Source organism: Babylonia areolata, chromosome 4 (genome assembly GCF_041734735.1).
Source record: "Babylonia areolata isolate BAREFJ2019XMU chromosome 4, ASM4173473v1, whole genome shotgun sequence".
NCBI classification, from domain to species: Eukaryota; Metazoa; Mollusca; class Gastropoda; order Neogastropoda; family Buccinidae; genus Babylonia; species Babylonia areolata.
This window is the reverse complement of record NC_134879.1, coordinates 20,568,736-20,595,239: the sequence shown is the minus strand read 5'-3', so window position 1 is coordinate 20,595,239 and position 26,504 is coordinate 20,568,736. Positions and strand designations below refer to the sequence as shown.

General features: G+C 43.6%; 2 protein-coding genes across 5 annotated transcripts in view; both read right to left on the bottom strand.

Annotated features, from left to right (window-relative positions):
* Nucleotides 1–6,259, bottom strand: part of LOC143280940 (TNF receptor-associated factor 3-like) — a 61,359-nt gene extending 55,100 nt beyond the window's left edge. The window contains exon 1 of one of the 2 annotated variants that reach the window (XM_076585750.1): nt 6,094–6,259. The gene's annotated coding sequence lies outside the window, so the exon portion shown is untranslated. The remainder of the gene's footprint in view (nt 1–6,093) is intronic. The other variant, XM_076585748.1, reaches the window with a different exon arrangement.
* Nucleotides 6,260–20,893: 14,634 nt separating this feature from the next.
* The window catches only part of LOC143280938 (uncharacterized), a 110,224-nt gene continuing 104,613 nt past the window's right edge, over nt 20,894–26,504 (bottom strand). For all 3 annotated transcript variants that reach the window (XM_076585740.1, XM_076585742.1, XM_076585741.1), the window contains 3 exons: nt 25,992–26,079; nt 24,233–24,354; nt 20,894–23,996 (listed from right to left, as the gene is read on the bottom strand). In XM_076585740.1, coding sequence (XP_076441855.1) covers nt 23,796–23,996; nt 24,233–24,354; nt 25,992–26,079 — 411 coding nt within the window. In that variant the 3' untranslated portion in view covers nt 20,894–23,795. The remainder of the gene's footprint in view (nt 23,997–24,232; nt 24,355–25,991; nt 26,080–26,504) is intronic.

Genomic DNA, 26,504 nt, shown 5'->3' with positions numbered 1-26,504 from the left:
CGAGGAAGTGATGGGAAGACACGGAGTAGGAGAGATGAACGAGAATGGCGAGAGATTTGCAGACTTCTGTGCTATCAACAATCTGGTAATCGGTGGCAGCATTTTCCCCCACAAAAGAGTACACAAGGCCACTTGGGTATCTCCAAATCATGTGACTGAGAACCAGATCGACCATATCTGCATGGCCAAGAAATTCAGGAGATCTCTACAGGATGTAAGGGTGAAAAGAGGAGCAGACGTTGCATCTGACCACCATCTCTTGGTAGCCAGGCTGAAGCTAAAGCTGAAGAACTGGATGGAAGCAACAACAAAGAGGCAGAAGTACAACATCAGCCTGCTGAAAGACACAAAGATAAACGAAGAATTTAAGCTGTCCCTCACCAACAAGTACCAAGTACTACAAGAACTGAAGAAGAGACTGACATCGAGAGCCAGTGGCAGAAAGTGAAAGAGACACTGACGTCAACTTGTCAGGAAGTAGTGGGCCCCAAGAGACACCAACAGAAGGAATGGATATCGGCAGTCACACTGGGCAAGATCGAGAAGAGAAAGCAGAAGAAAGCAGCAGTAAACAACAGCCGGACAAGAGCAGCAAAGGCCAAGGCACAGCCAACAGAGAAGTCAAGAGGAACGCAAGAACAGACAAGCGCAAGTACATCGACAGCCTGGCAGAGGAAGCCAAGGAAGCAGCAGCCAGTAACAACATGAAGCTGCTGTATGACACCACTAAGAAACTCTCAGGGAAGTACAGCAGGCCTGAGCGACCAGTCAAAGACAAGAAAGGAAACACCATCCTGGGAACAGAGGGACAACTGAACAGATGGGCAGAGCACTTTGAAGAACTCCTGAACAGACCCGTCCCTTCAAACCCCCCGGACATCGACCCTCCTGATAGAGACCTAGACATCAACTGTGAGCGACCAACCAGGGAGGAGATCAGGAAAGCCATCAAAATGCTGAGGAATGGCAAGGCAGCAGGACCGGACAATATCCCAGCAGAAACACTCAAGGCAGATCTGGAGACCACGGTAGAGATGCTGTACCCTCTCTTTGAGAAGATTTGGGAAGAGGAGGAAGTACCATCAGACTGGAAGGAGGGCTACCTCATCAAGCTACCCAAGAAAGGAGACCTCAGCAACTGTGCCAACTATAGAGGGATAACGCTTCTGTCAGTGCCAGGAAAAGTCTTTAACAGGATCCTCCTCGAGAGAATGAAAAGTGCAGTCGACCCTCTCCTCCGAGACCAGCAGGCCGGCTTCCGCCAGAACAGATCATGCGTAGATCAGATTGCCACCTTGCGCATCATCGTTGAGCAATCTTTAGAGTGGAACTCGTCTTTATACATCAACTTTATTGATTATGAGAAAGCATTCGACAGTGTGGACCGCAACACCCTCTGGAAACTGCTTCGCCACTATGGAGTGCCAACCAAACTGGTCAACTTGATCAAGAACTCCTACGAAAGAATGACCTCCCGGGTGGTCCATGGAGGACAACTCACAAACAGCTTCGAGGTGAAGACCGGAGTCCAACAAGGCTGTCTCCTGTCGCCTTTCCTCTTCCTCCTGACGATCGATTGGACCATGAAGACATCAACAGCATACAGAAGAAATGGAATCCAGTGGACACTGTGGGACCAACTAGATGATCTCGACTTTGCAGACGACCTGGCCCTGCTTTCCCACAGCCGCCAACAAATGCAGGACAAGACTACAGAACTAGCAGCCACCTCATTACAAGTTGGCCTCAAGATCCATGAAGGCAAAACCAAGATTCTCAATATCAACGCAGCGAGTGAGGACCCAGTCACACTAAACGGGAATGAGCTGGAAGAAGTGGAGGCATTCACGTACCTGGGTAGCATCATCAACATGCAGGGCGGCACAGACGCAGACGTCAGAGCAAGAATTGGCAAGGCGAGGGCAGCGTACTTGCAGCTGAACATCTGGAGCTCCAAGGTGGTGTCGACTCGCACAAAGATCAGGCTGTTCAACTCCAATGTCCAATCAGTCCTACCGTACCGAGCGGAGACAGGAGGATAACAAAGACCACCATCAAGAAAGTGCAGACCTTCAACAGCTGCCTGAAAAGAATTCTCCAGATCCACTGGCCCGACACCATCAGCAACGCAGACCTGTGGCAATGTACCAACCAGATGCCAGCCGAGGATGAAATCCGGCGCAGGAGATGGGGATGGATCGGGCACACCCTGAGGAAGCCAGCCAGCAACATCACAAGGCAGGCACTATCATGGAACCCCCAAGGAAAACGAAAAAGAGGAAGGCCAAGAAACACCTGGCGACGTGACCTTGAGGCAGAAACCAAGAGGATGGGATATACCTGGAGACAGCTGGAGAGAATAGCCCAGGACAGAGGACTCTGGCGGACTGTTGTCGGCGGCCTATGCTCCAGGGGGAGTGATGGGCCTATGTAAGTAATGCACTGAGCGTCTTAACCATTCTTCCTCCTTTACCAACAGATAAACCACTGTGTGAATTTTCTGCCTTCCAGAATTATTTCCATTGTTTTGATGATGTCGTCGGTCACATAATACTGCACACGAGCTCACGAGCTTGGTTTATTCATATATGTCACAACCCATAAGGGGTTGCCCATGAACCCCCGTACCTTCCCAGACCTAACACCCCGACAACACAAAACACAGACATAGAAAGTTCAGCTCAGTTCTTTACTGTTGTTGCGCTTTGAAAACACTGGTACAGACACACAAATTTAACCCCTTAACCACTGCCACTCTCGTCCGTTGTCAATGAACTGGTTTTATTCGCATGCCTGCAGAATCGGACAGTGGAACGGATGAGGGTCTGTAGGTGAGGACGTTGGAAATATGGAGGTCGGGCAAACGAGTGAGAGAGAATTTGGAACGGACAGGGCTGAAGGGGAATGATGACCACTGTAGAGGCAAATCTTGGAGTTCCGCCGGGGTGGCAGACAGGAGAAACCAACAGGAAAAATCACAGGGAACAAATCTGTAACAAGACTCCCATGTGTCTGCAGACTATGCTCTTACACGTTATGAAAGAGTACCCCCCCCTCTTCCTGGAGTGATACAGAATGAACTAAGTAACGGAATAAATGGTTATCTTATTATATACAGTCGCTTTCACACAAAGCTACCAATGCCAAAAGTACATGAAATGTTTATGGTTTCTCCAGTAATGAAGGAGTTAAACTCGCATATAATCCGAAAGACATTTACCCTAAATGACAATATGTCGGTATCTATCCTTGTGGTTTCAAACTACCGAAACAAAACTCAGTAAAACAATATTGCAATCTCCCAATCACATTCCAAACACCACACAAATGTTTTGGAAATCTTAGGCTGCAATCAGACACAGTTCACTAAGGAAATAAATCTGAAACACCTCGAGCTGAATACACAGCAAAATAACAACCCTAAACACAACCTTATCAATTATCCCAAAATATCTGGAAATGAAAGAATACTGGATTTAAAAGATGTTCCGATAAAACAATTCCGAAATGCGAACACATGTCACAAGTTACAACCATAACACCACGAGGACAAACTAACTATACAACTTCTCCCAGTCACCTGTCACCAGGAATCGGGCACACCACTGGCTCGGGAGAAAACATAGAACACAGACCCACACAGAGGAAGAAGGGGGTCACACAGGAATCGAACCCGACGACTGTCCAAGAGGGCACCCAACTGCTCTCTTGCTGGCTCGGCGACCCTTCTCCTTCCAATGCTCGGCACCAAAGGCAAAACAAAACCCTTCCTTCAAAACGACGTTAACTCCGAACTCATCTCAAGAGTTCAGAACGAGAAGGAATAAGGACATGCCAGACAAATCACAAGATTCACGTGCATTAGTTCAGAACTGAACTGAGCACAAAAGAGAACGATGGAGCAAAAGAGGGAGAGAGAAGGGAGAGGAGGGAAAGGGAGAGGGGAAAGGGAGAGGAGGGGAAGGGAGACGAACACACGCACAAATGAATGCCACGAGCCGTGACAAAAAATGACCAGTTTACTGAATTATTGTCAAATTAATGTTATTTCCGATATTCTGTTGATACTAGTGTTATAGTGTGTCAGGCGCCTGTGGTGGGAAGCATGGGATTTTTCCAGGACACACTGCTTTCTGATGGACCCCTCCTTCCTACCTCCCTACTCTTCTCCCCCCCCCCCTTCCATGGCATATATCCCCACCAACACCCCTCCCCATACCCTCTCTCCCTTCCCCCCTTCCCTTGGCCCAGTGCAGAGGGAGCAAGTTATCATGAAATACTAAGTAAAGATGATATCTCCTCGGACCACAACCATTCATCTTCTGCGTGAGGTCATGTTTTATTAATTTCCCCATAAATCCCCCTGCTCCTTTCCTTCCCCCTTTCGTCACCCTCACACCGTTTCCTCCTCTGTTAACCTTTCCTCTCAGTGATAATTTCTACACATGGCACCGCCACTAGTGGTGTGTGTGCTACGAACTATTAGACGTCACTGCATCTTTCGTTACCCCCTACTCCCCCACCCTACACCCCCCCTCCCCCGCCCCTCCTACTCCCCCATGTCGATCTCTGGCAGGATGGCATCTGCCTCAATGGTCACGACTGGTGTGGTGTGTGAAACTGGTAGACATAAAAAAAAAATAACTTGGGCAAATCCAAGTGGGCCCCGGTTGGACTCGGGTGGGCAGCCAGGTAGGAAGGGTTGCATCCCCTGTCCCCAAGTAACTTGGACAAAACCAAGTGGGTCCCAGCTCCTAGATGGGCTTGATGCTGTCTGGGATGTGGTTTCATCCTTTTTATTGCTTGGACGAGACTGGGAGAGCCGGACGGACAAGACAGTACTATGGGGGCTGTGTGCTGCTAACTGCTAAGTTAGGATGTGCTGCTAAGTGCTGTTTAAAGTTAGAGAAATAAACGCTTCAATTCATCTTACTAAAAGACCCTGCTGTGGTACAAGGAGAGAGTGGAGTGAGCACCTATCCTCTGCCTATAATCCTCTACTCTACCCCATCCCTCTTCTCCTTCTACCCCTTTAACTCTCTCCATACGAACGGCGAAAGAGACGACGTTAACAGCGTTTCACCCCAATTACAACCATCAAAATATTACAAGCGGAAGGCTCTTACACTGAAGAGGTGAATGTTGACAAAGAATACCACAATTCTGACGACGGAAGCTAAAGGTTGGGTCATGGAGACACCCACTGGACATCCGAGGGGTCTGTGTAGAGGAGAAGAGAGGACTGGCCGTACTGAGTGAGTTAACACTAGTAAACCTGGACGATATATTCATGTTTTAAATATTGCTTGATGTCATACGGGGTTCTCAAGTTATCATCAATATACTTACCAATAAAACCTGTCTGATCTTCAAGTATAAGATTTGGCAAAAAAGAAAAAAAACAAAAAAAACAAACATATTAGCTATGTATGCAAATCCTATTTTTAAGCGACGTTTAAATACGACATTGGCCTCCAGTTCTGTTGGTAGGTATGCTATAATTTATTCTCTTGGTTTATCTCCTTTTTGGTAAACATGTACTTATTCGTTCTATTTGCTTTCCTGATATTTCTCCATTTTAAAAACCATCATTCAATGAATTACAAAGTCCCCAGTGTCTTTTGAGGAAAAGAGAATTATAGTACTTTATAGACATTCCATCTGTGCCTGGAATTTTATCGTTATCATTGTCCTTAAAGCTTCTGTGGCTTCCTGTCTTGTTACTGATAAGTCCCCATTGTTTGGATTCAATTTCATTCAGACTGGGAAAACTATTAATTAACTGTTAATGTCTATGTCTTTTACTTTCTGTTCTCATACGTAGTATCATGGCCAAAACCATGATCTCCACCCATTTATTATACAAAATATTAACGCTTTCTGTACCAACGGAAATTCCCAATGCACAGAAATAATAACAACAATGACCCTTGTCAAAAACAGTCTCAAGAACACAGGAAATAAGTAAGCAAGTGAATAGAATTAATTATAAAAGAGATGAAATCAAAATCATTAAATCTTTAACCTTTCTCTCCCCAATTAGCTTTTTTTCAATTTTTTTTTTTCATAGCGTGATAAGATAGTATATATTACCTGTTGATATGTTGGTCAGTCGGGCAAAACATGGAGATCGGCAGCAGATCAGACTCGTCAAGTTAACTGTGCTTAGTCTTGGTCTATAGACCAGTTGAAAGTAAGCATTGACTGCCACGGCCAGTGTTAGGTCAGCAACACGGACGGAAACATACGTCTGTCGTCAGCAGTCACTTGTTGCCAGGAAGACAAGTCACGGACGGAAACAGACGTCTGTCGTCAGCAGTCACTTGTTGCCAAGACAAGTCAGCCATTCAATGTGAGCGTAACAGCTATTAATATGCCTTTTTTTTTCTTTTTTTTTTAAAGTAAGATTTTCTTGATTTTTTTTCCCTCAAGGCCTGACTAAGCGCGTTCGGTTACGCTGCTGGTCAGGCATCTGCTTGGCAGATGTGGTGTAGCGTATATGGATTTGACCGAACGCGGTGACGCCTCCTTGAGCTACTGATACTGATACTGTTAAAGTAAGAAGGGGTTTTCCCGATATAGATAACTATAACGAAAACACATAAACAAATAAGCATTGATATAGACAACAAACCGTGCATTGTATCCGTGTAAATATATAGACAACAAAAAATGCAATAACTGTTTTACGAACTAACAATTTCTCTTAATTTGAATGCCTTATATAAGAATACCGAAAAATTATGCACGTCATTGATATTGCTTGACGACATTAACAAATTCAACTTGAACAGAGAGGGATGCTTTAGTACTCAGGTTTTATAAACATTTGACGTACATATTTTAGTGCTGGGCAGCAAAGAACAAAGTGCACCTCGTTTTCTTGGGCTTCATGACATAAAGGACAGACTAAATCATTTGCACAAAAACTTCTGTATCTAAAGTGATGCACTGTCAATTCTGATATACCTAGTCTAAATCTTGTAGTTACACGTTTCAGATGCCTGTCTATATCTAACAGCAGATAAGGTTTCAAATCAGGTATATTACAGAATGTTCTATACATATCAAATCTATCACTGGTACAAATGTGACTATACCATGTTTGTCATCTACAATCAATAAGCCTTTGGCGAAAAACAGATATAAAGCCATTAACGCTACCAACACCCTGTTCCATCTACATATTCGAACAAAGACGAACCTTCGTTACCCAGTTATTTTTTTCCCTTTCTATCTAAATCATGTAATATCTTATAGGCTTTATACGGTATTCTATTATCCCCCATTTGCAACAGTTTAAGCCAATATCGAATACAATTTACAGCAGAGTTTACATATATTAGGTAGCGATTTGTTTCGCCATAGACTAGATCATTCGGTGTTCGCATATCTGCTCCTAAAAATTTCTTCAAAGCCAATAAATGGACAGACTCACAATGTAAAACAGCATTATCTAGACCTCATATCTCAGATCCATATTGTACTATTGGTTGTATTTGACAATCAAACAGCTTAATAAACAAGTGGAATGAATTATCGTTCAAAGTATATAACCTTTTCATAACACGGATCAAAGCATTTTTTGCTTTACTTGCTAGTTCCTTGCATGCAGAAACAAAACTCAAACGGGTAGAAAACAGAATTCCTAGATACTTATAAACGTTAACAACAGGCATCGTCTCACCATCATAAAGCCATCGTTCTCTTACACTTAAATATCCACCCTTCCGAAATACAATAATATTGCTTTGAGACATATTTACTTTTAACTGTAGAGATGTAGCTGCACGCTGTAGACTATTCAATTGTGTTTGTAATCCTACAACAGTCTCTGAAATCAGAACAACACCATCAGCCAACAAAAAACAAAAAACAAAAAAAACATAAACAATTCAAATGCATCAAGTAAAAACATGGCACCATGCCTACCATTATTAATTACTTCTATTGATAGTTCATTTATAAACAAAGAAAAAAGAACTGGGCTAGATGCATCACCTTGTTTGACTCCAGATGTACATGAAATATAGTCTGTCAATCTAGCGCCACACCGTACTCTTGCTTTGACAACATCATACATACTTCTAACACATCTATACAGTTTACCTGTTATACCATTTTTAAGAGAACTGGCCAGAGAAGGTTTCTGTTTATGGAATCAAAAGCCTTTTCAAAGTCTATAAACGCTACATATAGTTTACGATTGATGAAAATTGTTTTTGTACTGTGGCTAACAAAGTGAACATGTGGTCGACTATAGAGTATCCCCTTTTAAACCCAGCTTGAAAATCACTTCCACCCACTCTTGTCACCTGTTATTGATGATTATTCCGAATAGTTTACTGCTAACATCAGTCAAAGAAATGCCTCTGTAATTGTTTGGGTCATTAATATCGCCTTTCTTAAAGATTGGGTGAATCACAGATTCAGTCCAATCATCTGGAAATATGCCATGATCAAAACGTTTATTAAACATTTTAAAGAAAAAATGCACTGCCTGGTCATTCGAGTTCTGAAATAATTCAGCAATTATGTCATCAGGACCAGCTGCCTTTCGACGTTTTAATTTTCTAAAAGCAAGTAATGTTTCTTCTTTAGAGATCGGACGATTCATATAGTCCTCTGACTGAACATCAGGCCTGTCATCGTATAGAACACTATCAACGTCCTGTTCTAACAAAGCTTGAAAATGCTGCAACCACACGTCAACTGAAATGTTATTCCTATATTGTTTTCTTTTAAACGACGCGCCGCGAACAACATCCCAAAATTCTATTTGGTTATTAACTGTCGTTGTAAGTTTATCTAACATAGATCTATCATAATGTTTCTTCTTTCTCTTAAGTAGATAATTATACTCACGTTTGCAAATTAAATATTCATTACTATCCTCGATTTTTAGGGTACGACGACATTTACGTAACAGTCTTCTCGTTTTTCTTTTAGCATGAGCACATTCCTGATCAAACCAATTGTTTGTTTTCTTATCGTTATTGAAAGATTCACGTTTCTTCATGCAGTCTGCACTTTCTCTACTACAATCATTAAACATTCTAAGAGCTTTATTAAAATCAGTATCGATTAAACCAATAGCCGTGTCTATTTTCATCCTCATGTCTTCACTACATAAAGTGGAAGTATATAAATGGACATATTCATCATTCCATACAAATCTATATGAAGCATAATAGTTATCATCGTCATTAACAACACACTGGTTTTCATTTGGAAAAACAACTCGCATTGTCACTGGTGAACGGTGAGAGTCAATTCGTTCAATAACAGATAATTCACATGGGTCAAACAACATTGTAAAAAGTTCATTTGATAAGATAAAATAATAAATAACACTGCACCCTGAATCAGATATATATATATAACAACCTTCAAGGTCGCCTTTACACATGCCATTCAAAATATTCAAACCTAATGCAGTGCACATGTTCAGTAATAATTTCCTATAACTATTTAAATTACGATCATTAGAAGAACGAGTAGTACTAAGAGATTGGCTACGTTGTTGCACGTCAAAGATATCTTCTACAGTATGATCTTGAGAAATGTTAGATGTTCTGCTATTCAAATCCCCATTTAGAATAACGTATACGTCTTTCTCCAACAATAAATCGGTCAGTCTTCAAGCACTTTTATTCTATTGTCAATTTCAAAATGAACATAAAACGGAGAACCTTCTGGAGGTACGTATGAACACACATAAAGGACATCCTTATCTATTCCAAATAACTCTTTGTCAATCAAAAATATACATACGTTAATGTAATCAATGACAACATGTTTAACATGGGCAACGGTTTCATTTCTTACCAAGCAAAGTAATCCCCCTGATCGTCTCCCCTGTCTAGTGAATTTTACTGCAGATTTATAAATATATATATATAAAAAGGTGTATATCCTGCAAAAACATCAAACTGGTAATCCTCCATAAAAGTTTCAACTAAACAAACGAAATCAAATCCACAAACAAATGAAACGAAATCAGGATCAACAATTTTTGATAGCAAACCATGCACATTCCACAACAAAAAAAGAAAAGGGTTTGTTTACATTTTCACGCTCTTACACGTGCTCGTTTATGCTGTCAACCGAATGCTCGACCTCGCTGCCCTGACCGAGAGAGAGAATTTTGAATGAATTTTATTACTGAGGGTAATAGAATGAGCAACAATACTTTTTTTTCATCCAGCCCTCAAAAGGAGAACAATGGGAAAAAACGTAAATAAATAGATTGCAAATAACATCACATAGGATTAACCGGGAAAAGAAAAAAAATCATAGCATCACATTCATTATAAATCATGGAAGGACTACATGAAAATCATACACACAAACGCAAACATACTCTTTAGAGTAACGTATACACGTGGAGAAAAGTGGAGAATGGAAAGACAGACTCGGACAGACGGACACATACAGATCTCGACACAAGGGAAGGAGGGAGGGAGACATCTTTGAGAACAGTATCATCATATGACATTACTTAATTCATATCCAGAGAGAGCAAATTTTTCCATCAGCTACTGGATTTCTAAATGTAATTAGCAAAGTATTCCATCAGATAGTCATGATACAGTTTTTAATTAAAAACAACAACAACAACAACAAAACATTGAGACTTGTATGAACATTGAAACTAAATATGGTGGTGTGTCCATCGAGATCGATGATGACCATCGTTGTCATCCAGACGGGGGATGGGGGGAGGGTGGTGGTGGGGTGGGGGGAAGGATGCTCATGAGTCTATCTGTGAGTGCGCAGATGGCTGAATAGTCCAATCTGCGCACGAAATGTTCGCTGACAGTTGGGGCAGACAAAGACAGGCATATCATTGTCAGGGAGCTTGTTTGCCCGTGACTTTCTGGCCTGCCTCTTCTGAACAGCTGCAGCAGTCCTGTTGGCCTCGCACAACTTGGCGCCTTTGTGCACAGCAGCGCGCCATTTGTTACGGTCCACTGCAGATTCCTCCCAGGAGTCAGGGTTGATATCAAACGCTTTCAGAGAGACTTTCAGAGTATCTCTGAAGCGCTTCTTCTGACCTCCGTGTGATCTCTTCCCTTGTTGCAGCTCGCCATAGAAGAGCCTTTTGGGCAGCCGATGGTCTGGCATGCGTGCCACGTGTCCAGCCCAGCGAAGTTGGGACTGCATCAGGATGGTGAAGATGCTGGGAAGGGTGGCTTTTGCGAGCACCTCTGTGTCTGGGGTCCTGTCTTGCCACTTGATGTTCAGTAGCTTCCTGAGGCATGTTGTGTGGAAGTGGTTCAGCTTCTTGGCATGTCGTTGGTACACTGTCCAAGTTTCGCAGCTGTACAGTAGTGTGGGGAGAACTACTGCTCTGTAGACCTTTAGCTTGGTCTCAAGACTAATGCCTCTTCTGTTCCAGACATTTGCACTGAGTCTACCAAAAGTTGCACTTGCTCTTGCAATCCTGACATTCACTTCATCGTCGATGGTCGCATTTCGTGACAGTGTGCTGCCAAGGTATGTGAACCGCTCCACCGCACTGAGTCTCTGACCGTTGACTGTGATGTTGGGCTTAACGTAGGGTTTCCCTGGGGCTGGCTGATGGAGAACTTCAGTTTTCCTCGTGCTGATGGTAAGGCCGAAGTTCCTGCTGGCAGTGGCAAACTTGTCGACGCTGAGTTGCATGTCAGCTTCAGATCCAGCGTTGAGGGCACAGTCATCAGCAAACAAAAAGTCTCTGATGATGTCTGTCATGACCTTCGTTTTTGCTTGAAGCCTTCTGAGGTTAAACAGCTTGCCATCTGTTCGGTACTTTAGGCAGATTCCAACATCGCCATCTCTGAAGGCATCAGTAAGCATTGCAGAGAACATGAGGCTGAACAGCGTTGGAGCCAGGACGCAGCCTTGCTTGACACCATTTGTGACAGCAAAAGGAGCAGATGTTTCGCCATTGTCCTGGACTCGAGCCTGCATGCCTTCATGGAATTGGCTGACCAAGGAAATAAATTTCCGAGGGCATCCGTACTTGGCCATGATCTTCCACAGTCCCTCTCTACTCACGGTGTCAAAGGCCTTAGTGAGGTCAACATAGGTGGAGAACAGATCAGCATTTTGCTCCTGACATTTCTCTTGCAGCTGCCTTGCAGCAAACACCATGTCCGTGGTTCCGCGCTCTTTCCGGAATCCACATTGGCTCTCAGGCAAATGACCTTGGTCAAGGTGTGCTGTGAGGCGGTTTAGTAGGATCCTGGCAAGTATCTTGCCTGCGGTGGAGAGCAAGGAAATGCCCCGATGGTTATCACAGGCTTGCCGGTTCCCCTTTCGCTTGTACAAGTGAATGATAGATGCATCTTTGAAATCCTGGGGGATCGTCTCTTCTTTCCACATGAGTGAGTACAGCTGATGAAGCTTCCCAGTCAGCACAGTGCCTCCATCCTTGTAGACCTCTGCTGGTATGGAGTCTGAGCCAGGTGCTTTGCCACTGGATAGCAGACGGATTGCTTTCTGGGTCACAAGAAGTGTTGGCGGATCGTCCAGTGCTTCGTTGGTGGGGACTTGTGGGAGACGGTCTATGGCTTCATCATTTATGGAGGAAGGGCGATTTAAGACACTGTTGAAGTGCTCAGCCCATCGTTCGAGAATGTTCTCCTTCTCGGTGATCAAGGTATTCCCATCTGCACTGAGGAGGGGGGATGATCCTGAGGATGTGGGGCCGTAGACTTCTTTTAAGGCATCATAGAACCTCTTCATATCGTGCCTGTCAGCATATCCCTGGATCTCATCAGCTTTGTCACTCAGCCACTTATCCTGCATCTGGCGTAACTTTTGCTGAACAGTCCTGCGGATGGCATTGTACGCATCCTTTTTTGATGTGGATTTTGGGTTGCTCAGGTGGGCTTGATGCAGACGGCGTTTCTCACCCAGAAGCTGCTTGATTTCATCACAGTTTTCATCAAACCAGTCTTTGTGCTTTCTGATCATGGGTCCCAGGGTCTCTGAAGCTGTACTATAGATCAGCTCACGCAGGGTCCTCCAGTCAGACTCCACATTCTGGTTGTTCAGAGAGGCGGATTCCAGACGATCTTCCAGCAGCTCCACAAAGGACTGTTTGATGGTGATGTTTTTCAGCTTAGCGATGTTGAGCCGTTTTGGAGCCTTCTGGCCTTGGGGGCGTCTCTTGGGCTGGATTCGAATATTCAGCTTCGAGACTACAAGGCGATGGTCTGTCCAACACTCGGCGCCGCACATGGTCTTTGTTACACGTACATCTTGCCTATCCCTTTTCCTGACGATGACATAATCGATGAGATGCCAATGCTTTGAGCGAGGGTGCATCCATGACGTCCTGTTACGGGTAGGGAGGCAGAAAACTGTGTTGGTTATCAGCAGTTCGTGCTCTGCACATGTCTGAAGCAAAAGCAATCCATTTGGGTTGCAGTGGCCCACACCGTGCTTTCCAATCACTCCATCCCAGGAGATGTAGTCAGAGCCAACTCTAGCATTGAAGTCCCCAAGAATGATGAGCTTGTCTGCTTTAGGGATGGCAGCAATGACAGAGTGAAGGTCCTCGTAGAACTTCGCCTTCACTTCATCCGGGTTGGTCATGGTTGGGGCGTAGGCACTGACAATGGTGAGGTGCTTCTGGCCAGATGCCAGTGGGAGTTTCATGGTCATAAGCCTATCGTTGACTCCCTTTGGGATTCCAGCTAGCTTGCTGACAAGTGCTGTTTTTACTGCAAAACCAACACCAGCCTCACGTCGCTCTTCGCTTCCTCGTCCACTCCAGAAGAAGGTGTAACCAGATCCCCGTTCACAGAGCTCGCCTTCGCCTGCAAGCCGAGTCTCACTCAAGGCTGCGATGTCGATATTGTATCTGGCGAGTTCGGATGCAACTAGTGCTGTTCTCCTTTGGGGTCTGTCCGCGTTATCTCTGTCCAGGAGAGTCCTTATGTTCCAAGCACCAATGGTGAGAGGAACGATCCTTGCTTTTTTCTTTTCTTTCTCTTTGTTTCGACCGCTGATGTAGGGTCCCCGCCAGCCGCGGTATGCTGGCCAGGGTGATATGGAGCAGGCAATTTTTAGGGCACCTTTTCTAGCCCCTTCCTCATGCCAGGGAGGTGAGCAGTGCATTCCTAAAGAGGGCTGCTCAGACGCTCAGACGGCTGCCGAGCTCCATCGCTGCTCCTGTCGACGAAGAACGACCCTATGGCCTGAGCCGCCTGCGTGCAGGTCTGCGGCTGCGACTGCCAGTGTACCCACACCTGTCGTTTCGTCGCTCGCCTGTCGCCACAGGACTTGGGGGTGATGAAATGATGAAGGATGAAAGGTCATTTTGGATGACTGATGACTTGCGCGATGAGTTTGTTTAAAGTGAAGAGGAGTTGCGCAACGTCGACCTCACTCTCTCGTCCGGGTCCACCAATTTCCAGTGGCAAGACTAAGTCGAGACGACTGGAGGATGAGCACGGATGCAGTGGATGACCAAGATATCCTTTCGGTGTCTCATCTTGCTCTCTGCACTCCACAGTGCGTTGCTGTAACCGCCTTCCTCTCCGTTGAACCGATAGGTTTCTTCCGCAGATTCTGCCGGATCCAGACTTCGCATGCATGGGTAGACACACCCCGGGGGCCAACTGCGTGTGGCATGCACACAGCACGGTGGAGCTAGATGGCCGTCGGTGGCTCTCCTGAGCCGACGCCCTTTTATGGATCTCCATAAGGGTGTCTAGCCACCCGCCTCACCAGTCCCAGAAGGGAGTGGTGGGAGTGCCGGTTTAGTCGTCGGCAACCCGACCCTGAACAGGTTGTACTGGATTACAGGTTACCAGTAGCAGATCTAATGACCTGACCTGACATATAATATAAATATAATGTTGTTCCAGAGACATCCACCAGAGTAAGTGAGACTAGATTTAAATAAATCAATTCTAGGCAGCTGCGCCATGATCTTGTTGATATCACGGAACGTGTTTGTGACGAATCGTTGTTTTAGACATGGAGGAGCAAAACCAGACATTATCTTGAACATAAAAAGCGGCTTATTATGAATGAGCTTCCATTTCAATGGCAGTATACCCAAGTTGTTGTAGTCAGAGACAGTTAATGAAGAAGATTTCAGAAGTATGAGCTTTACAGCTCTTCTATGCAACTGAATTCATAAATTGTTTGAGAATATTTTTACTGGCAGACTCCCATATTGTTGATGCATAATCTATAATTATGTAGTTTTTCTATGTAATCATGAAAAAATATTTCCGAGAGTGCATGTTTAAGAAATGTCTTATTCTAGATAGTTGATGAATCTTTTTCGAAAAAGTTTTGCATGTCATCTTTATATGTTGTGACCATGATAGGTTATTGTCCACAACAAGGCCTATAACTCTATGATGACTGACTTCTTCAATCATTTCGCCTTTTCGCCTTTAATGTCTCGTGGTAATAATAATGTATTTCGTCTTATTCGGATGTAAGCACATATGATTAAGTTCAGACCAATTTAGAATATCATTAATACTTTGTTGCAGAGTGAGAGATACTTTTTCTATTGTATGATGCTTTGTATGTATTGTTATATCATCTGCAAATAACTCGCAATATGGTTCAATGTATAAGGGTAGGTCATTAATATAAATAGAAAATAATATAGGTCCGAAAACAGAACCTTGGGGTACGCCGTAACTGATAGGTAAAAGTTGGGATTCGGATATTTCAACGGAAACCATTTGCTTTTTGTGGGACAAAAACGAAGATATAAGCTCTAAAGTATTTTGAGATAACCCGTAAGTTTTTAGTTTCCTGAGGAGAAGATTGTGATCAATAATATCGTGTTGAACAGGTTTTATGCAAGGTTTAACAGGCATGATTTCCGTGCACAGTGTGATGAGCTATGTCAGTCAGACTTGTCTCTTGTCCTGTGGAATTGGACACAGCTGAGGTGACGAGGTGTTTTTCACGTGTCAACCCAAACAAAGCGCCCGGACCAGACGGCTTGTCAGATCGCGTGTTGAAAGTTTGTGCCAACCAGCTTGATCCAGTTTTTACACGTGTTTTTTTTAGTTTCTTTTAGATAATCATTTCATACTCCGCTTATGAAAGATGACAACTATTGTTCCATTGCCAAAGTTCTCTGGTGCTGTCCAAATGAAAGATTTCCGCCCAGTGGCTCTCACATTTGTCATTGCTAAATGTATGGAAAGAGGTGTCTGTGGACACTTGCTGAAATGTGTAGCTGATCGCATGGATCCATTAAAGTTTGCGTACAGGGCTAGACGAGGTGTTGATGATGCAACAATTTCTTTAATTGATCTAATCGCACGTCATTTGGGCAATTCTGGAACATCTTTTAGGGTACTGTTTATGGATATGTCTGCTGCTTTTAATACTATTCAACATCATATTTTAGTGAGTGAGGAAGCTTATAGACCTAGATGTAACAGCTGACCTTATTTTATGGATACAACAGTTTTTATGCGATCGGCCACAGCATTTTTGTCTGAATGTCAGTTCTGGCTGGCCCATATTGTCTGAAAATATTACTGTGAATACTGGAGTTCCGTAGGGCTGTGTTTTATCCCCTTTGCTTTTCTCCCTCTACATTAACGACATCAGGTGCTCAGACCTTTTTCTCAATCTTGTAAAATATGCTGACGACATGGATTTAGTAGGTCTTTTAAAAGACGAGTTTTCAATTTCACAGGTTTTTTTTTATTTTGTTTTTTATTATTTATTATTTATTTTTTAGAAATTAGTGTCATAAACTCTTTCTTAAAGGATAACTTTCTCGAACTGAACGTGGAGAAAACAAACGAACTTATTTTAGGCAGTGAAAGGGACACACACACACACACACAAAATCCAGTCATAATAGATCAGAAACAAGTGGAAATAGTGGACAGTTTTAAATATCTAGGGACTATAGTTGACCACAGTCTCACATTCAGTGAACATGTTGATGCCACTGCTAAGAAAGCGCACCAGAGACTCTTTTTACTGCGAAAATTAAGAAGTTTTAATGTTAGTCCACACATACTCGAGCTGGTGTACATAAGTCTGATAGAAAGTGTCATGGCTTTCAGTATTGTAGTCTGGTTTGGCAATCTGACTGTGAAGTTAAAGACAAAATTAGGACGAGTTGTAAACCTGGCCAGCAAAATCATAACCCAGCCCCAGCAACAACTGAACACCCGATACCAATCCACTCTAAGCAAAAAAAGCATTTCAAATTTTTAATGATTCCACTCATCCACTTAACTCTGTCTTTCAGAAACTCCCTTCTGGTAGACGATGTAAAATCCCTCTTGCAAAGAAGAATGTGTACAAAAAATCATTTGCCCCCTCTGCTGTTGCTGTGATAAATGATTCGCTCAAATAATATTTTCAGTCCATTGCCTGTGATTTGTTTATTGTTATGATGACAGTTGTCTTTCTTCCCCATAGGTATTCATGCATGCGTGTAAGGAAAGAAGTGAGGGGAGGGAGTGAGGAGAGAAGCGCGCGCGCGCGCGCGCGCGTGTGTGTTGTGTGTGTGTGTGTATGTGTGTGCGTGCTCAGTGTTATTGTTTTGCCGCAGAGTGGCGTGAAAGGGGCTTTACATGCTTTTAGTCTTGGTGGCGGTTTTGACCTTTCAACTGTGATTTCATATTCTTAAATGTTATAGTTATCTTACTGAATATTTTCTTTTCATATCAGTGAAATGTTTCACTTTATCTTACAATGTAATTTTTGTTTTCTTACCTGAATGTTTTCTTTTTACATGTTAGTTCAAATGTACGTTGTGATCAAGGAAGGGTGTGCCAGTTGCTCATTCGTTTTTCGGTTTTATTTGTCGATGTGCATTTGTCTTTTTAAATGTTATAATCATCTTACTTACTGAATATTCTCCATTTTATAATGATTGAAACCTTCACATGCGCGCGCACACACTCTCACACACGCACATAACGATGCATGCACACGCAACACACACACGCAACACACACACAGTTGTTACACTCTAAATCATAATGTAATAGTATCTTACCCACATGTTTTTCTTTTTACATAATAATTAATGTGTGCATGGTGATCAGTGAAGGGTGTGTCAGTTGTTTGTTTTTTCTCTTTGATTTTTGCTGACGGGTATTTTATTTTATTTTAAGTGAGCCTAAAGAGAATTTTATGTTTTGGTTGAAGCAAACAATAAAGTATTTTGAACTGAACTGAATTGAAATGAATATCGAATGCCTTAGCAAAATCTAAAAAAAAAAAAAACACCCGTGATTTCGTTATCATTGATGTTAGTAAACCACTGGTCAATTAAGTTGGTGAGTGCTGTATGGCAGGAGTGGTTAGGCCTAAATCCTGATTGATTTGGGTGAAATAGACTGAATTCGTCGAAATGTTTTAGGATATATTTCTTTAAATGATTCTCTAAGGATTTAGACAGTATAGATAATATGGAAATTGGTCTAAAATTTGAGGGATCAGAGCGGTTACCATTCTTATAAACAGGTATAAGTTTAGCAATTTCAAATAACCTTTGGAATCTGATTTTTGGACACACATAAGTTACTATGCACGCATATCAGTGTTTCAGCGATAACAGGAGCAGCTTTTTTCCTTTCTTTTTTCCCCTTTTTTTTTATAAAATAGAATTCTGCCATCTACATTATCAAGTGGGACATGTCAGCTCATGCAAAGCAGCGTTGAGCCAAGGACGATGTACATTGAGGCACAACCAAGTGCTAAAAGAAATTGCACACGTGGTGAGCACTGTCCAAGGAGCACCAACCTCCAGTAGAGTTCCGCTCGGCAGAAGGCAATGACGTCTGGCCAGGAACAGCATCCAAAGTTTCCAAAGCATGGAAACGTGGGCTGCTTGATGGTGCCGAAGATTGGGAATGCACAGCTGACCTACCAGGGGTGAAGAAACGCCCGGAAATCATCAGCAAGAGTGGCATGAGACCTGACATAGTACTCCACTCCAAGGCAACGAAACAAGCGATTCTGATTGAGCTCACTGTGCCATACAAAAACAGAATGGAGGAAGCCCACATCTACAAGACCGAGAAGTATGCTAGTTTAGCCTGAGAGAATCTGGCTTCCAAGCCAAAGTCCTCGCCATAGAGATTGGTGCAAGAGGGTTTGTGGGCGCATCTGCCTACAGCCTCATGAAACAGCTGTCGATTTCAGGCAGAGAGAGGACATGGGCTCTCAAGGCAAAGGCAGAAGCAGCAGAAAAGAGTTCCAGCTGGATCTGGTCGAGGAGGAATGAAAGTAAACCTCATAAGGATTAAATTTCCCCGCTACTCAAACAAGGCGTAGAATGGCTCAGTGGTTAAAACGCCTCCCAGAAAAGGTGACTCAGTCCTGAAGTAAATAATGATAGTATCTATATAGCGCTGAATCTTGTGCAGAGACAAATCTAAGCGCTTTCACACCAGTCATTCACACGCATGCATAACTCTAAAACCCTTGAGAAGCGGGTTCGAACCTACTGAGGCCTTTAGCCTTTTTTCTGATTTTAAATTCACTGTGTCTACGACTGGGCACAGGAAGGCGAGGCCCAATCCTTTCCTTCCAGCACTTTGAACAATTCCCTACCGAAGTCAGGTACCTTTTCACACCTGGGTGGAGTGGGAAGAGTGGAAGGAAAGTGTCTTTCCTAAGGAACAATAGTTTGCCGTGCTGAAGAAAGGCTTTGAACCCCGATCACTGGTGAACACTGGATCACCAGTCCATCACTGATCACTGGTGAACACTGGATCACAAGTCCTTCACTGATCACTGGAGAACACTGGATCACAAGTCCATCACTGATCACTAGTGAACACTGGATCACAAGTCCATCACTGATCACTGGTGAACACTGGATCACCAGTCCATCACTGATCACTGGTGAACACTGGATCACATGTCACACTGATCTCTGGTGAACACTGGATCACAAGTCACACTGATCACTGGTGAACACTGGATCATAAGTCCATCACTCATCACTGGTGAACGCTCGATCACAAGTCCATCACTGATCACTGGTGAACACTGGGTCACAGGTCACACTGATCACTGGTGAACACTCGATCACAAGTCCATCACTGATCACTGGTGAACACTGGGTCACAGGTCACACTGATCACTGGTGAACACTGGGTCACAAGTCCATCACTGATCACTGTGAACACTGTATCACAAGTCCATCACTGATCACTGGTGAACACTCGATCACAAGTCCATCACTGATCACTGGTGAACACTCGATCACAAGTACATCACTGATCTCTGTGAACACTCGATCACACGTCCATCACTGATCACTGGTGAACACTGGATCACACGTCCATCACTGATCACTAGTGAACACTGGATCACAAGTCCATCACTGATCTCTGGTGAACACTGGATCACAAGTCACACTGATCACTGGTGAACACTGGATCACAAGTCCATCACTGATCACTGGTGAACACTGGATCACAAGTCCATCACTGATCACTGGTGAACACTGGGTCACAAGTCCATCACTGATCACTGGTAAACACTGGGTCACAAGTCCGTCACTGATCTCTGGTGAACACTGGATCACAAGTCACACTGATCACTGGTGAACACTGGATCACAAGTCCATCACTGATCACTGGTGAACACTGGATCACAAGTCCATCACTGATCACTGGTGAACACTGGATCACAAGTCACACATCACTGGTGAACACTGGATCACAAGTCCATCACTGATCACTGGTGATCACTGTATCACAAGTCCATCACTGATCACTAGATCACAAGGCAAATGCCTGACCGATTGTGTTATGGCGCCCTCTCCCGACATCACTGAAGGGGCATAAATAGGGTCTCCATTCATTTTCTTTCTCTCAGCCCCAGAGCACAATCACAGCACTTTCAAAAACTCTTTATTATATCATCATCATCATCATCATCATCATCGTCTTCACTTCACAGTTCAGTTATTTGTTGGACATCAGTTCACACACTGTGATACTTGACATGATCACATCTTTTTTTCATTAATCACTCTAAAATCGTGTGGTTACATGAAATCAAAAGCTGCCATTTCGCAAACTCCATCAAAAGCAACATTGCACACACAGACACAGACAGCCTTCTCTTTCTCTCACAAATGGAAACTTTGAAGGGAGGGAACATGTGTGAAAGACGGTAGCGTATTTGTGCAAGAACATGTATGTTGTATATATGTGTGTGAAACAGAAATGCATCTGTGTATTTCGTTGTCACACTTCTTGTATGTATAACTTTTTTTCAGATCTACTTTCTCTTTTATTTTCTTCTTTCCTTGTAGATGGCTATATGTAGAAAAAAAAGAGAGAAAAAAAGAAGCAGTTGTGTTATTTCATATTCAATTTACCATCGTAAAAATAAAATATTGATTTTTACACACACACACACACACACACACACACACACACTGGCGACTCTGGGTATATAATAAAATGCTCATTACATATTATGCTATCACAGCAACCCAAGGCATATAAATAATACACTGCTTCATCGCCAAAGCACTGAGGATCAAGGCAGATATACATATATATGTATTTGTGCATCAACGTTGTAAAGGATCGGATCCTGAGAACATGATCAAACTGCACCTTCACTCAGTATCAGCATCAGTTCATTCATTCCTTTCTAATGTTGTCTCAATGGACGGCAGACCAAAGGATTGGTACACAACCCGGAGGAATCTGGTGAACAGTCCTTCTGTGCGACGCCCCTTTGAGAGAAGAAGTATTTCAAAGTGGACAATCAAAATAACTCCTCAAAAATTTATAATTAATGCACATCATCAGTCGGACTTTGCCAGCAGGACACCAGCAAGTCATACTGGTCAGTGGTGGGGGTGGAATGACCTGAAAAGTTTGTGGGAACATTGAATAGGATAATAAATAATGAAAGTGAGTATAAACACATTTATCAATAGAACAGTCAGTTGTTGCTTTTTACGGTTAATTAAAAAACAGAAAATAAAAAAAATAAATAGATAACCAAAATAATCATGTTGCAGTCACAACTTTTTTTTCCAATATGAATTTGACAGCTTATGTGTCAAAGCAACCTAAGAAAGGTAGTGTAAAGATATATATGAATTTTTGTGTGTGTAAAAGTCTGCAGAAATATTCAATGTTACAAACAACAAATAAGGCTGAAGCACTTCCATGTGGGTTTCTGGTTATGCACCTTTGTTGTAAAGATGTGAAAAACAAAAAAGAAAAAGCTTGAAAATATTTTGGTCTTGGATAAGTTGATCAATTCAAAATAGCAATCACATTCTGATCAAAGGATATTATCACAGTTCACAAAATAGTAATCACCTTCTGGTCAGTGGATATTATCACAGTTCACAAAATAGTAATCACTTTCTGGTCAAAGGATATTATCACAGTTCACAAAAAAGTGTAAAGGTCCCATGGTGTCTGGGGACTGGCACAGGGAAGGAAGGAAGGCCCAGTCCTCACATTCAACTTCTGAAACCTTCCCCATCCAAAGTCAGGTATCCATTCACACCTGGGTGGAGAGAGGAAAATCCGAGTGAAGTACCTTTCCCCAAGGGACACAACACCTTGCAGGGCCTCAATCCCTGTTGGACATCGGATCAACATCTGACCGCCACAGCGCCTCACAGTATGCAGACAGAATTATCACCTCTGCTGGGCAACAGTTGACGACACAGTCAACTAGAGGTTGAAGAAGCAACAATAAAAGTGAGTATTTATCACACCGGATCGTATACACTTCGAAATGCAAGACACCAATAATACATCACAGCTCATGGAAAAAGAAGTATCACAGCTCATTCAGAATACAGAGTGTCAAACGTTTTGATTGGATACAGTGGCCACAGTTGGGGCTGGAAGCAGTGGAACACAGTATACTTTTATGGATGCCATTATTATCCTCCAAAAATTATAGAATAAAGTCTGAGTCTCAGTTCTTACAAATATAAACCCTGAGTAGGTATGAACAAACATCTCTCCTTCAAAGACAAAACATTAACATCATCTTCATCATATCATCTTTCCTTGCCTCAGGACACAACATGAATATCATCATATTATCCTCCTTTGCCTTAAGGAAAAAATCAAGAAAACCATTGGATCCTCTGCTTCAAAACACCACTTTAATCCCATCACATCGTCATTCTTTGCCTTATGACAAAACATGGAAATCGACCTGTCAATAGAAGCGCATCACTTGCCATTGGCAATGTGATCTTCCTGTAACACTTGGAGCAATCTCTAACCTTTAACACAATCAGAACTGTGAGAATTACAGCTTGTACAACCTCCTGTAACACTTGGAGCAATCTCTAACCTTTAACACATTTAGAACTGTGAGGATTACAGCTTGTACAACCTTCTCCGCATGGGAAGTTTCAGCAGTAATTTTCTTTACAAATATTTTAAAAACTAAAACAATGACACTTTGCATAGATTATTCACACAATACCCAACTTGTCAGCGTTTACAGCAACTGATTTAACTATTCTCATGATCAATATATTATTCTGGGAATATCTGGTACGTGCAGATTAGTGAAACACAAACGTTCTTGCTGTAATCATTTTCAAAAAAACTTGTGACAAAAGAAACAGAATTAATACAAAACTTCGTCAGCAAGTTCCCCAGAAGTTAATCAAAACAGTACGTCGATTCCCTGGTGATATCGATTGTTCACACTCAGTTCAAAGATGACAAAAAACAACAGTTTGAAGAGTCAACTTAACGCTGGAGCAATAGGCGGAAGGCAGCATACGGCGGGACCAGTTAACCGTGCAGGAAGAACTGAGACAGGACGCACTACCGAGGGTCCTCGCCCTGTTTCTGCTGCAGCAGTCGATGCACAGCGTCGTGCCAGGCCTGACACTGCTGCTGCAGCGTGTGGTTGCGGCGCTGCGCAGCGAGCTGCTTGGCCTCGGACTGCTGGAGAAGGGTGATGAGGTCGGCGTTCTCAACGTACAGCTCCTTCAGCTGGTCAGCCAGTCTGCTGCTGGACTGCCGCTGGAACAGGCAACCCCCACACCTGTCCACCGCTCTCTCTGTCTCTCTCTCTGTCTCCCTCTTGCACTCTCTCTCACACTCTCTCGCTCACACACACACACACAATAACAGACAAATAGACAGACAGGCAGAAACACACTCACACAGACACACTCACACACACCTACACCTACACACACAGACACACACCTACACCTACACGTACACCTACACACACACACACACACAGAACCCACCAGAGCTCTATGCTGCTGGGCCAGGTGACGGTACATGTCAGTGCTGGCCTCCAGTTGACTCTGCACCTCTCTCTTCTGTTCTTCCAGTGACTCCCTCTCATGTCGCTGCTCCTTCTCCGTGCCTCAACACATAGCGTGTAGATATACATGTGTGTGTGTGTGTGTGTGTGTGTGTGTGTGTGTGTGTGTGTGTGTGTGTGTGTGTGTGTGTGTGTGTGTGTGTGTGTGTGTGTGCGTGTGTGTATGTGTGTATGTGTGTGTGTGTTAATGTTATGGTAAGGTTAATAGATACTGTGGTATAATTGGGAGTACTTGTGATAAACATGTTGGAAAACATGGGGCACCTTTAATAAACATGGAGGTACCTGTGATAAACAAGGGAACACCTGTGATAAACATGGAACGCCTGTGAGAAACAAGGGGTCACCTGTGATAAACATGGAACGCCTGTGAGAAACAAGGGGTCACCTGTGATAAACATGGAACACCTGTGACAAACAAGGGGTCACCTGTGACAAACAAGGGGTCACCTGTGATAAACATGGAACGCCTGTGAGAAACAAGGGGTCACCTGTGATAAACATGGAACACCTGTGACAAACAAGGGGTCACCTTTGATAAACATGGACACCTGTGACAAACAAGGGGTCACCTGTGACAAACAAGGGGTCACCTGTGATAAACAAGGGGTCACCTGTGACAAACAAGGGGTCACCTTGATAAACATGGAACACCTGTGACAAACAAGGGGTCACCTGTGACAAACAAGGGGTCACCTTGATAAACATGGAACACCTGTGATAAACAAGGGGTCACCTGTGATAAACATGGAACACCTGTGACAAACAAGGGGTCACCTGTGATAAACATGGAACACCTGTGGTAAGCATGGAACACCTGTGACAAAGGGTCACCTGTGATAAACATGGAACACCTGTGACAAACAAGGGGTCACCTGTGATAAACATGGAACACCTGTGAGAAACAAGGGGTCACCTGTGATAAACATGGAACACCTGTGGTAAGCATGGAACACCTGTGGTAAGCATACACCTGTGGTAAACGTATATCTGTGGTAAACACATACCCTTCAAAGGAATAAATAACACATGAGTATAGCAGGTATGTAGATATACATAAAAAAAATTCTGATGTTCTTCCTGAAGTGTGAAGGAGGCGGGCTAGAAGGCTGAGCATTCACGTCAGCCAGCTGTGTGACTCACCTGTCATGATGTGGTCAGCCAGCTGTGTCACTCACCTGTCATGATGTGGTCCTGTGTCACTCACCTGTCATGATGCGGTCAGCCAGCTGTGTGACTCACCTGTCATGATGTGGTCCTGTGTCACTCACCTGTCATGATGTGGTCAGCCAGCTGTGTCACTCACCTGTCATGATGCGGTCAGCCAGCTGTGTCACTCACCTGTCATGATGCGGTCAGCCAGCTGTGTCGCTCACCTGTCATGATGCGGTCCTGTGTCACTCACCTGTCATGATGTGGTCAGCCAGCTGTGTCACTCACCTGTCATGATGCGGTCAGCCAGCTGTGTCACTCACCTGTCATGATGCGGTCAGCCAGCTGTGTCACTCACCTGTCATGATGCGGTCCTGTGTCACTCACCTGTCATGATGCGGTCAGCCAGCTGTGTCACTCACCCGTCATGATGTGGTCAGCCAGCTGTGTCACTCACCTGTCATGATGCGGTCAGCCAGCTGTGTCACTCACCTGTCATGATGCGGTCAGCCAGCTGTGTCACTCACCTGTCATGATGCGGTCAGCCAGCTGTGTGCGCTGTGTCAGTGCCTCCTGCAGGGAGATAGACAGGCGCTGTGTCTCCAGCAGGCTCACCTGCACACACAGGTCACAGCTCACCCACGCTGTTCCTTTGTTTCCATGCCATGCGTCAGTGGTTTTCACCGTACTGCATTGCATTGTATTGCATTGTATTGCATTGCATTGCGTTGCTCTTTTGCCACAACAGGTTGCTCTGTGTGGAATTCGGGCTGCTCTCCCCAGAGAGAGAGCACTTCACTACAGTGCAACACCGCCTTATTTTCTTTCTTTCTTTTCAAAATTCTGTCTCCAAGTGTTAAGTCAGGGACAACACTTTTGATGCCATGGGTTCTTTCATATGCGCTAAGTGCATGCTGCGTATGGAACCTTGGTTTATTGTCTCATTTGAATGACTAGCGTCCAGACCACACTCAAGGTCCAGTGGTGGGGGAGATAAAATGCTGGAGCGTGTTGGATTCGAACTGTGCGCTCGGATTCTC